Below are 13,487 nucleotides of genomic sequence, written 5' to 3'. Positions count from 1 at the left end.
AATCCCCTTCAAAAAGCTGACCCTCCTGCCGACGAAATCCTTGCAAAAGCACATGTATTCTCAACCTCTCTGATGGAGGGGTGGTGTCTACTGATATGGGGAATAACTATTTAGCCATAGCCTAGACTACACCTGCAGGTAGAGTTACTCAGAATTAGCTATTTGCCTGTTGGCCACCCCAATTTTCACCTGCATTTCCTTTTGTATAGACAAGTCTTTTAGATGGACATTTTGTATAGGCTTGTTTGTGACAGGAGGACATTTGCAAAATGTCTTGTGACAAATCGTATGCAGACCATGTCATCCTTTCACAGGATTGCAATGAACCTTCGATCTTGCAAATATTTCTGCAGACTAATGGAGGGGCTCAGCCATACACCCCTTAGACACCGAAAATTGCACCCAGGGTTTTGCTAGCCTTACCTAAAGTAGTAATAAATACAGTAGAATATTTGTTGTATTTATAAAATTTGGATTTATGAAATAAGGATTTTAAAGCTTTAACAAATACACACATACTAACCTGCCTCTCAGCTCTCAAGTTAGAATGGAAAAACTAATAATAAACAATACTTTCCAGCCCATTAGAAATAGGGTCAGATAGCTTGTGGAGGTAGATCTGCAGCAGGTATATTTGCTCTGAGATTTAATTTAACATGTTTGCAACTCTTTTCTTAAAGCAAAAGAGATTGGAAATTTGTCATCATAGAACAAGATGTCCAAGAAGAAGAAGGGCACAGCCCAAGTTCTCCTTTATTTGTAACTTCCCTTCAACCAGTCAATGAGTGAAAACCATAAAGCTCACAATAACCCAAATCTTGCTGGTCCCTCAATCCTGTGGCATCATCTCAGTGTAACTAACAGCTTCCATGGGGGCAAGCAGCTCCTCCCTCTTGAGCTACAGCTGGGCACCTGAAAAGCACAGGGTGAGAAAGCAAATAGTGGAAACAAAGCTGTGGATATGTCTGGAAGTGTTTAAGTGACTTCCAGCTGGTAAGTTCCTAACCCTAAAAGAAAGAAGTAATAAATTTGCCTTAAAGCCTGTTCAGTCTGTTATTGTTTGGGCTTTTTTGGGAATGGTTAGTAATATCGAAGCATAAGAGTCAAAATTCCATTGCGGAGCAATTTGACCCTGTTGCTAAAAATGTACTTTACTTGAAATGAGTTGTTCTTGGTCCATTCTTTGCATCCCAATCATGCAACACAGAAACCTGAGAGTCTACAGTTCAGCCCCGGTGGAGTTCTCAACTGGAGGGGCTCCCTTGACATCTCTTTCTCACTTTGACTGAAAACAGCAAAACTTTCACAGTGAACATTGGTGATTTCCAGTGGGCTCCAATCTTAATGCCCTTCAATTTTTTTTTCTGTTCATTTTTTTTTGTTTTGTTTTGTTTTTTTTAAATATGCATTGGAATTATAGTGACTTAGTTCATGTTTGGCAATGAGTTGAGTATATTTATGAATAAATACTGCCTACAACAAAAATGTAACTCTTAGCAAAATCCATTTCTGAGGAAATGAGATGTCTCCTGGTCAGTAGGCTCTGGATAAAATAAGAGGTCTTATGGTAAGTACATGAGTTTCCCTGACTTTTTTTTAAAAACTGAAGGATGTTGGGAAGCCAGTAGCACAAAAAACAGGAGACTTGGCTGCATTTGTGCACGCAGCTCCCCGGTTTGCTGGGCACGCTACTTTCTGCATTCTCCACTGGCACTAAAGGCAAGTGCTTTACAAATGGGAAAGAGTTTTTTTCAGTGATAAAACTCCTAGCAATCTCAAAGGCAATGGGAACCTTTATTTTGATTATTTTCAATGTATTGACATTGTCTTTTTATGCAAACTTAACTGTAAAACACTCTTGAGATACTGCATAGAAAATACACATAGGAAAAAACATATATACACTTTCATAAAAATAGAATACATCTTGGCAAAATTACTTGTGTACAGTGTATTGACATTATTGAACCAAACTTACATCATCTTTGGAGAAAAATGTTCCATTTGCAAAAAACCCAAAACATTTTAACTGACTGAGTTGGGAGTAGTGAAATGGATATGGTATTGAGCTAAATAAATGGCTATACCAGAATGTCAGAATAAAAAAAACCAAGTTATAAAATACCTGCTGTATAAAGTAGAAGTAGCCATGTTGTTTTTTCGTCCGAAAAATAGTGACATCTATAAACTTGCATGGAAATGAAATGCACCAGTTCCAAATTGTACTGTAGATTCTTTAGCTGAAAGCAAACTTTAATATCATCTGTTTCAGCATTTGCAACCATTAGGTACAGTGGTATTTGTTTTCTTGAGCACACGATGTAGCATATTACAGCCCTAATTCTATCAGGTATTTGATAAGAAAAAAATCTAATAGATATAAAATTGTAAAACACTTAGCAACTTTTAAAATATGTAGACCACTTGAAATTACGTTTGGTTTTTTTTTCTTGTGGTTAGGCTTTTCTTTAGTTGCTTTCAACAGAGGCTGCTCCTTGCTTACTGCTTTGACCACAGAGGCTGCTCCTTGCTTACTGCTTTGACCACATATTTCAGCCCATACTTTGATTTTTCTGCTGGTTTTCAGAACAAACTGTGGAAAATGACTACTCCAGTGCAATAAATAAAGCAAGTGGTAACAGGTTCTCAAAGCCATGGATTTTCCTCTTGAATTGGAATAATGGGACTGGATAGGCAGCCTCAGGGAAGGAGGGGAAAAGAAAAGAGCATAGCACCATTTTCAAGTTACATGGTTCGCAACTGTTTGGCAGGCAGTAGAGTCAGTCTGGAAGTGGTAATACCCACCAGCATTTATGAATGTGGTTAAAATACTGTGATTACTGTCAAGTAGTTTGGGTGTTTAATAGGGATAGGCTGACACAGCTATATAAACAATGAAAGTTGTCCGATATTCAATATTTCCATCGACGCCGTAGGATAAGGCTCTGACTCCCATGCGGTAAGTCTTTGGCTCTCGCAGCGGTCGGGTGGTGAACACTACTCCTTTCAAGTTCTCATCTCTCAGGGCAAATGGGATTGCTGGGTCCTCATCTGCCATTAAAAAAGTCGTCCTTGGGTGCATGACTTGATCATGAGTATAGGCAACCAGCCGGATTAAATCCTGACCGGCAGCAATGCCGAAGGGGAGGGAAAGGAGTTTGTATTCCAAGGCGTAGGTACTCAGATCACACTCCAAGTCGTTGGCCGGGCAGTTTTTCAGACAGAACCTAGGAAAAAGCAGAGCACTTTAGCCCAGGGAGAAGGCATGATATTGTAAGTACTGCAGTAGGTCTTGAAGGATAAATTCTTCCCCTGTTGCACAATTTAAATTTCTCTATAAAGATAATACACCCATGCAGTCTTTATCCATTGTTCCTTTAAAGTTGCAGCCCAGTTTAATGTCCCATTTTCCCTCAACAGGATGATCTCAAAGTGCCAAGAGGTAACATAAAGATACTGAATACAATATTTGTCGTTGAAGTCAATAGTATATGTTTTGGTGACCTTGCTCTTAAACGTTAGAGTTGGAAAGGTTGGTTTAAAATGTACCAGGCAGCTCCATTCGAGGTGTCTGTGTGTGAGATCGTAAAATAAAGAATTTGGAATGAAGAAGGGCAAAGTAAATTTTACTTCTATTAATCAAAAGTCAAAATAGGAAATATCTGTTAGCTCTGCTTGTCAGAGGTCAAAGAATATTATCCATTTCAACTTAAGTGTCATTCCAGTTCCGTTTGATCAAAAAAGATCATTTCTGACTATGAAACAAGCTATTTCTTTGAGTATATTAAAAGATTAAAAGAAATTACTATGTTTTTTCCAGAACAGGGAAATAAATAGAGAGTAGCTTAAAAATAACTTACTATGAACTGTAGCGTTATTTTCATGACTAAAAGAATATTTTAAATGCTTTGAAACTGATGGCAAGTTAGGCCTTTAGAGAAGTAAGTCAGAAAACTTAGATGCAAAGGCAGCCCCGTAAGTGACAAATGAATGACACTGAATCAGCAGAAGGAATCGCAGCATGCTGCCCGCCGGGGTTCATACAGTAAAGGAACATTCTGGTGCTATTTCCTTTTGAACTAATAGTAAAATGCTGCATGGATACTGAGAGCCAGCCGGCTTGCCTGAGGCCACTGTTTATGCTTCTGTCGCAGGGGAAACATGGAATACTGCTGCTCGAGAAATCGATGATTGTCTTGAATGTCAGTGCTTTACCTTTTGCTAGTATAAGCTTTACTGGTGTCAGTCATACTTAGATAAAGCTTCTTCTGATGAATGCAGGTTAAGGATCTGAGCTTGGGGTGGGTGAAAAGGGGCTGAAAATAAAACGTACCCAGAAAGAGGCTCTCGCTGATAGTTTGGTGGACAAGGTGTGTCTATGCACTGGTAGCTTCCTCTCATGTTGAAACACATCTGATTTGATCCACAATTAATGTTCTGTTCGAGGCACTCATCAATATCTGCATGTAAAAAACATGCAAATGATCAATTGCTGGTAGAAGAAATTAAGGGTTAAAAACTAGCTGGGTCAGTAAAGGCTGAGCAGACTGCACACAGTGAAAGCTTTCAGAATCCGGTCTTGCTGTTTGAGGCACTGGAGCCAGGTGTTCCAACTGTTATTATTGTTGGCATTTTACCACTGTGCAGGATGGTGTATTGTGCTAGAGCTGCCCTACAGCCACGATCCAACATAAACCACAGTTGTCTTGTCAACAGAGACTAGTTCTTTAGTTCATTTTTTATGGATTTTTTTGTGGATCAGAAAATCTGACAGTACTTTTTTTTGACAGAGGCAAGCTAAGGATTATATTGGGTTTGACCCTAGAGCTGCTGCCTACTTGCCTGGAGTTAAATGTGTAACATAAAGGTCACATCAGGAAACTTCACAGAATAAGAAGTTGCAATTATCTCATTTACTGATGTTTTATAAAGCATTAAAATGTGAAATATAAAAACTTCTGAAACTTGAAATTTCGAATGCCAAATCTCATATAGCAAATTCAAAGAGGTGGCTTATACATGTGTTGCACATGATTTGTATCTTATTTATTTACAAATATGTTTCTGAACACTCAAAGGGATCCCCATACCTTGACAGGTTTTGCCATTGGGCATAAGGCGATAACCAGATGGACAAGTACACTGGTAACTTCCTAGGGTGTTTCTGCATTCATGCTGACAGGTGTCTCTGGTTTCACATTCATCTACGTCTGTGGAAAGAAACATGAACACGTACGCATCAGGATTATTTGAACCTGGTATTGAACAGAGTTATTTTTTGTCCTATTTATATACAAGTGTATGGACAGAGTTGGTGGAAGTTGTGTGGATCTTGTTTTCTGACTGGGTTGAATGTCTAAGACTAGCAAGTACTTTCACACCTTACCTGTGCCATTCCTTAAAACTTTTTAATAGTTAAAGTCCTCACCTCTTTTGATGGCAGCCATAATATGTATTTTAGCTGGAGAGGCCAGTCCTGATACAGAGTTCTGGGAATTAAGGGGGATGTGCAATCCGTATACATTGACAAGGTTATACAAATATAGTCTTTCCCCGGAAAGCAAGCTGAGCTGCCTAATAATAAGGTTTTAGGCAATATGGTTAGGAAATGCCCAGATTAGTTATCTCATCAGAGGAAGCCTTGACAGTGGGGGAGTTGTTATAGTTAATCCCTCCTCAGGCAAAGCTGTTTGCCTTCCAAACTGATCTTCCTCATGGCATGGTGATGAATTAAGCTCAGTATCTGGAAAGACTATCAATAAATGCTCTTAACTTTTTTTTTTAATCTCCCTCTCAAATATACCAGACCACTTCATGTAAAATTTTCAAAGCAGAACAGTGTGATTTAGACACAGATGATATATAATTTCTTTTGAAACTGCCTAATTCAGGAGACCAATAGAGATCCTACTTAAGTTAGTCTCGTGCAAGAGTTAAGACCTGCATGATTAAGACAGTGGAAGGAAGGTCTTTGCTTCCCCTCTCTTCATCTGATTTACAGGGGTTGCGTTAGATAAAAATGCAAACACAGAAGAGAAGCAGATATAGCTGTAGAAATTTACTCTATATTGTTACCAAATCCTGATGGTTATCTATTGAAAGAACTTGCTTTTAAAAAAGCATCATTTGGGTGGTGTATTTTTGATATTAGACAGTAATTTTTAAGTTTAGATGTTTATTCCAATGAAACAGAAGTACAAGAATATTAACTAATTCAAACTGGAAGCTGAGGTGAAGATTTTAGCTTAACCCTTTCATCAGCAGTAGCTATATTCCTAGGTCTTTCAATTAAACTGCTATACCCATAACAAACTGCGTGTGTACGACTACTGAAATGTCTTTATAATGTAAATACAAAGTTTGATGTCTGCCTATCTGTAATTTTTATTAATAAAAGTATATTCGTATTTTTCAACATTATATATTGCTGTATAATTCTAGCAATAATTCTGGTCGCTAGAATCTAGCTGTAGATCATTGTATTTGTCCTGGAAGGATATTATGCCTCCTAAGAAGTGCCACTGGCATATGTGCTAGGTTGAGGCACACAGGTAACGCACCACAACCTGCTATGTTAAATGCACTGGCACAAGCTCTGGTAAGGCCTAAACTGCAATACCCTTAAGTCCTGAACTCAGCAGTATTATCACAAAATAATTGATTTTTTTATCTTAAGATACTAAAAATGTGAGTTAAGTTGGCAAAATCTGGCTGAAGAGAAGCATATTTCAAAAGATGAACTCATTTTTTGTATCCCCATCTGTCCTTTGTGTAAAGCATCAGGTCTGGTGATCCCTCCTGAAAGGCAAGGCGAGCCCTGGCTCACAGCGCAGTGGTGGCCCCACTCCTGCCCCGCTCTGTTTGGCTTCCCAGGGCAGGGAGGGCAGCGTGCTCCAGGGAGGCTGGGCGTGAGCGCCCATTTTGTGGCTCTAGACCAGCAGTTACAGAGGGCCCAGATCCACAGACACCAACTACTGCCACATGAGACAAACCTGACATTTCTAACTTTTGGGCAATAGTGTGTTTTGGTTTGGTTTTTTTTAACTTCTTAGTTTCTTCGCATTTAGTGCAAATCGGTCAATGAACAGTACAGACTGCTGTTCCTTTCACGAGGAGCTGAACTAAAGTTTCAGTACTTGTGAAAATAGCAGCTTTTCAGTTGAAACCTTCAGAAAAGCTCACGGAGTAAGGAGGAAGCGAGCTAAGTGCCTGGTAGAGGTGCCGAAGAGCCTTGTTTCCTGTTGGTCTTAGAGTGTGCTCTGAGGCTTTGCACGTCTGTCTTAAGCAACTGGGGCAGAGCTTGCGAGTTACTGTAGCTACCCTGCTCTCCTCATCATGGGGAAAGACATGGTAGTGTTGTCATTGTCACAACTTATGACAAACCCCCTATTTGTTTACTTACAATCAGTCTCTCCACACTCAGTGAATTACATTGCAACCCACTATATATCATAACGACAGATATTTTAAAAGCTTCTGCTTATATTGCCCGTATGGCAGTGACTAACCATCCTGTAGCAGTGCTGGCATTGGCCCTGGTGTGCTCTAATTCTAAAATCTTTATTCAAAACCTTTTTGAACCAGATTATTACTACCATCAGTGGGAGTCTGGCATAAGCAACATCCTCAGGATTAGATTGGGTCTACTGGTGTTTTTTGAAGTGTGAGAAAATTCACAAACGTGAGCGACCGTAATCAGAAGAAGGAGAATAACAGAGGAAAATAGCTTGCAAACACACAATAAGCAGCACAATGAAAACAAGTTACAAGGGGGAGGTTTTTGCTACAACGTGCTCAGGAGACAAGAACATGCAGAGCTCTCTAAATATTTATCAGGGTAGTATGAAAAAAACCACAGCACCACAAACCATCAGCCCCTGCTATATATGAAACAGTAACCTAAAAATAAGGACCAAAAGAAGGAGAATTGCATAGATATGACTGACATTTACCTACACATCTGTAATTTCTTGCCTCATAGCCTTCAGGACAAGTTTCTCTAATGTTCCTTCTAGTCCTGGAGAAAGGTATTCTGCTGTTTCTATACTCTGAGAAGGAGCTGTAGAGATTTGAGGAGTGCCTGTAATATTGTTGAGGTTGATAGTTGTCTCTCACAGGGGAGAATTGAGCATAGCTATAGCTATTGTAATAGGCACCATAATTTGGCAATCTCTCCAATCCAGCGCAAGATTTCCCATCACCTAATAAATGTTGTCCAGGTGGACAGATACACTTGAAGCTGCCGGGGCTGTTGGTGCATTGAAATGCACAGGGTTTAGGCACTTGTTCACATTCATTAATGTCTGCTCATGTGACATGATCCAGAGCAACAAACCATGTGGAAAGGAGAAAAAACAAAACAAACAACAACACATAACTATATGTATCTATATATACATATATACTTATCTCAGTCTGTGGAACAAGCTGAAGACATAAAAGTGAGATCTTGAAGGCAGTAAAATATGGAGTAGGCAGTAAAATATGGAGAACACAATGCCAAGCAGGCAGGTTATTCTATCCTGTACAGGAACACACCTTTATTTTTCCTATAAGGCTGCTTGTGACATAAGACTGTGCTCACCTAGGACAAGAACTCTGCTGAAAGTCTTTCCTCGAGTGTTACTGAAGGTAAGGTGTGGCTATAAAACGGGGATCCAAGTGTTCCCCTGCTTTTGCACAAGCAGGGCCATGTGATAGCCTGAAAGCTGCCAGCTGCGGCTCCTGCTGGTTACCAGAAAAGACAGACTCTGAGAAATAAGTGGCCCTTAGAACCCACGCTGTTCATTGTTTCAGCCTAAGCTGCTCACTACTACGTCCGTAATTATTTTTTTCTTAAGTGCTCCACAGATGGGTGGGAGAGGCTGTCGGACCCTGCTTTAAAGGAGGATACTTAACATGGAGCGTTCTTCAGAAGTACAGCGTTAGAAATTCATTCAAACTGAGCTCAAAAGCTCCGATACGGTTATTGTACTCTGTGTCGGGGGAAAAATTAGGTCTCAAGGACATGTCACAGGGCTGCAGGGGAAGGTGATCAGGTATGTTCTAACCTTTCATGTTGTTATTGGACATTCCAGCTATGAAAGGTTGGAGATTTAACAGTAAATATTAGTTCAGTTTTGTACAATTAAAAAAATATATTTTTTTTTAATCTAAGGAATGTTTTTGCTTTTTTTTTTGTTGGTCCCTTTGAATTGTAATCCAAAGTAATTTGACCAAGCCTAGCAGTAAATATCCATCCTTAAATCAAAACAGAGTAGTGAGCATACAAAGTATGGTAAAGGGTTTAAGGATATAACATGATGAGTGTTCTTCATGAAAAATAAAGTAAATATGAGTGCTTGTCGTGGCTTAACCCATAGATATTTACTATGGAATAACCAGGCCTTCTCTCACAGTCTCTCTGGCACTACGAGAAAAAAATTTTCTAAAATTTTCATCGAGTTACTTCAGGCCCAACTGAAAATTTGACATATACAGTATTCCTTTTCAAACTTATATTCATTCTTTACTAGAAAAAGACAAAAATCTGCTAATTTCAAACAGGAATGTGCAACTCCGCAATGACCAGAAATAAATAACCTGATATTAACATACATAACAACACATCATAATTGACATATATTATAAACCTTTTTTTTACTAGAATTTAATGATCTTAATGGTGACTCAATAAGGGTTTAATTATTTCATATTAGTGGAAAGTGTGTATTCTTTAAATTATTATTGTAAAAATGCCATTAAGCTAGCGTTTAAATATTACAGTTTCATTTTGGTTCCCTCTGAACATAGCGTTTTGAGTATAGTTTGTAACCCTCCAAGACACAAATGCATGATAATGGTATTTAAAAAGTAATACTGTTCAGAAACGTAGTAGAATATTAGATTGCATTTTTATTAAGTGTTTAATACTTTATATGTTTTAAAGTTTTAAAGAATTTTTGGGGGCATTAATAATTGGTTTGAGAGCTGGAAGTCCAGGGATAATTATTGCAGAGTATTGCAGTATTTTCCAATTGTTATTTTACAAACACATAATTGAAACTTTATATATTAGTTGAAATATCATTAGGGTAATATTGTCAGGTGTTATAAACTAGAGAACTTCATTTTTAATATGGCAACAACTAATACGAATTTTAAGTTTATATTCCTTCAGTGTGTGCTTAAGATGAAAAACGTATTACTGGTATACATGTAAAAGAATACTGAAACTCGTTATATCCTTAACGCTCAACTGTTTTCTAATTGCTGAGTTTAACATTCTTTACCTGCATAAAACAGACAATAGGTATGTGCACTAACATCTTTACAACAACCAATGTCCTTGGAACAAGTTGTGGATGAGCAATAAGACTATCATAGAAATAATGAAAGAAAACAGGTGAAAATTCAAGCAATTTCTTTCATAGGATCATCCTGTGCAATACAAGCAAAATTGAAGGCAGCAAGTCACTTGCATTTATACCATCGCCACCCCTGTGAGACGTGATCACTGACTGACTGGTAAGCCTAAGTCTCCACTGGACAGTATCCCTTTGATTACGCACTATGAATATTGAATATTTACAAGAACAAGGTGAAATGACTTTGAAACTAAAATAGCTAAAGTCTCATGCATTCTTTAACTTGAAGAATGTTTGATTTTAAATTCTAGGTAGCCTTGCACGTGTTATATGCAAAAATGCATATATCTATGGGTGTTGTGATGACAAATGAGCATCTTATCCCTGTCTAACAGACAGGGAATTGTGGCACAAAGGACTCTACACAGGGTAAGAGTGGCACAGGTAGGCACAAAGTTCAATTCCTCTGTTTTAGTCTGGGGCCCTACTTACTTTTCAACTCTTCCCTGTGCTCACTGGAAACATTAACAATAAAAACTAGATTTTATTGTGAACTAATATCTTCGATACATCTATATTTTAAATAGATTTTTAACCAAAGAAAAATTCAAAGGTGCATGAAAGTCATAATTTAAGAGAGAGCTTTCAGTGCTCCTTGGTCAGAAGACAGCTTTCGGGCAGCTGCTAGTGTTTTGTGAAAATCTGTAGTCCTAGACTTTATCTAGCTTATTATTGTCAGAAATTTAAATGGTTTTAATATATGTTAAGGAGTCTGGGATTAATTTTATTTCAGTAGAGAGGCAGCTGGTGGAAGTAATGTCTTGGTCTACAGCCAAACAGTTTCTTACTGCAATTTAATCTGTTTTAAAAAAAGACCCAAACAAAAACAACAACAACAAAAAAAAACCAACCAACATTCCTGGCTTTTGGTAGTCCAAAATCTTAGGTTGTTTAAAAAGAAAAAAAAAAATCCTGTTCTCCAAAGCAGCTATTTATCACTTATGAAAGCTAATCTTGAAAGAGTCATTATGGAGGAATGCTTCTCTGATATGATACCTGAGAGCAACTGACACCAGCTTCGCTTAGTGTCATATACCAACATTCATAAATCATTATTATCAGGGTGGATCAGCTATTATATTTTAAATATTCTACATAAATACAGAAAGGGTGAATCTAAATGATCCTAGTGCCATCCTGAGGTCTATTAAATGCTGGGGAAGTGTTCTATGCACTTGCACTGACACCATACATTAAACTCTTGCTATCCATGTTAGAGCTATGAGAGCATCCTTCAAATGCCATGCATGTGTGCGTGGGAGAAAGCTCTGCACGTTTTTATGCCAAAAGGTTCTACGTAGATAGCATAGGGGAGTAACTACATGGTCAGCATTCCTGTGACTAACAGGAATCCTCCTTCCCTGCTGTGATCCACCCAAACCAGAAAGGGGAGCCTTGAGTGATAAATACATATCAGCTTCCTCCGCTCTGCCCATCTGGGGAACACCCTTTGCAATTCTAGTGGGTGGGTAAGCGTGTTTGTGCCATTCACTTGCAGAGGTGAGTTCCAGGTGTATCGTGCCTCTTGCAACACTTCCTTTGGGTGTTTTCCTTTAGGGGAATCCACATCACTCCCTGCTTGGCTGCCTTCAGGTGTGAATCAGTGCAGTCGAGGGTACAGCCAGGCACATTTCACTGTCCAATCAACTAACAAATCTGACCTGATTTTTATAAATGAAGCCTCTTGTGGAGTGGTGGCTTGCCACATCCATCCACCAGTTCTCTGAGACCCTTGTGCATTTTGTTTTCAAAGTATGGACCTATAATAATCTCCCTTTGGAATCATTTAGTTTTGACTATTTGTTTTGAATGGAATGCTTTGGTTTAGATGGGTAATTTTGAACTTCAGAGCAAATTTGTCTATATAGCATAGTCTTCAAATGGGATAGCATTGTTGGATACGTTACAGCAGAACACCCAGCAAAAAGCAGCAGCAGAAAATACGTGATACTACCGTGACTGGACAGCTTACCCACACAAGGTCTTCCAACTCCCTGGGACCGATATCCTCTTGGACACACGCAACGGTAACTTCCTCGTGTGTTCTCACAAATCTGGTTATAGCGGCACTGGTGGGTTCCATCCCGGCATTCATCAATGTCTGCAGGCAACAAGACAAGGGGAAGTAGTCAGATTTTTCTTGAAACTTCTTACAGCTTTAAACTTCTTAATGTAGAAGGAACGCAGTTAAGCCACAAGTGAATTTGGCCCCCTATATAGATTTGGCCTCTGAGTATATACTTTTCTTACCTGGTGCCTTGATTAGGCATTACTCTATAACAGTGTGTGTTTTGAATCACCATCTGTGTTTCACAATCTGAAAGCAGATTTTGAGTAGATACACAGATAAATTTTTCAACCATATTGCATTTACACACACTTTTTCCGTTAATTTTCAAAACTTTTTATTGAGGTTTCCAATATGATCAGCTACGCTCCAAAGAGACATAATCCATCTTCCTGTCATCTCCCACTAGAAAACAATATTTGGTACTGTATATAACATTGGTTATGTTTAAAAGCATCCCTGCTAAACAGCAAGGACCTGTGATCTTGATTCAGAGCTCCTGAGACAAACTCTTAAGAAAGCATTCACATATGGGGCAAAACATTTCAGTGAATGAACAATTCGTAGAATTCAAGATGACAACACAGAAAACCTGCTGAGGAAAGCTTTACCATTCTTTCTTGAGAGCAATGGAAAACTAGAAGTGGCAAGGATACATCTATTCTTTTAATACCAATTACAAATAAGTTAAATATGTATGTTCCCATAAATGAAAAAAAGTTGGTGCCTTAATATGTGCAAATCTTAATAACTGGAGAGGCACTATTTACAGGATTTTTTTGTTTGTTGTTTTTTTTTTTGTTTTTTTAAAATTCATTGTTGTCCCTGTGTTTACCATCATCGTGCAGTACATTAACACTTCTACTCACCAATACAAGTTCCATTTTCTGCTTTGGTCATTCCACTGGGACACAGATCAATGCACTTATAGCCACCACGGGTGTTTTTGCAAAGTTGATCAGGCCTGCATACATTCTGCCTGCACTCATTTACATCTTATTTAAAAAAAAAAA

General features: G+C 38.5%; 1 protein-coding gene across 3 annotated transcripts in view; it reads right to left on the bottom strand.

Annotated features, from left to right (window-relative positions):
• Positions 1 to 1,775: 1,775 nt before the first annotated feature.
• The window catches only part of HMCN1 (hemicentin 1), a 207,033-nt gene continuing 195,321 nt past the window's right edge, over positions 1,776 to 13,487 (bottom strand). For 2 of the 3 annotated variants that reach the window (XM_087733811.1, XM_087733812.1), the window contains 6 exons: positions 13,344 to 13,469; positions 12,379 to 12,507; positions 7,953 to 8,303; positions 5,091 to 5,210; positions 4,334 to 4,460; positions 1,776 to 3,227 (listed from right to left, as the gene is read on the bottom strand). In XM_087733811.1, the coding sequence (XP_087589937.1) occupies positions 2,861 to 3,227; positions 4,334 to 4,460; positions 5,091 to 5,210; positions 7,953 to 8,303; positions 12,379 to 12,507; positions 13,344 to 13,469 (1,220 nt within the window). In that variant the 3' untranslated portion in view covers positions 1,776 to 2,860. The remainder of the gene's footprint in view (positions 3,228 to 4,333; positions 4,461 to 5,090; positions 5,211 to 7,952; positions 8,304 to 12,378; positions 12,508 to 13,343; positions 13,470 to 13,487) is intronic. The other variant, XM_087733813.1, reaches the window with a different exon arrangement.

This window comes from Nipponia nippon, unplaced genomic scaffold (assembly GCF_047370975.1).
Source record: "Nipponia nippon isolate SJK-2023a ecotype South Korea unplaced genomic scaffold, ASM4737097v1 scaffold_5, whole genome shotgun sequence".
NCBI classification, from domain to species: domain Eukaryota; kingdom Metazoa; phylum Chordata; class Aves; order Pelecaniformes; family Threskiornithidae; genus Nipponia; species Nipponia nippon.
This window is presented reverse-complemented; position numbering and strand designations above follow the sequence as displayed.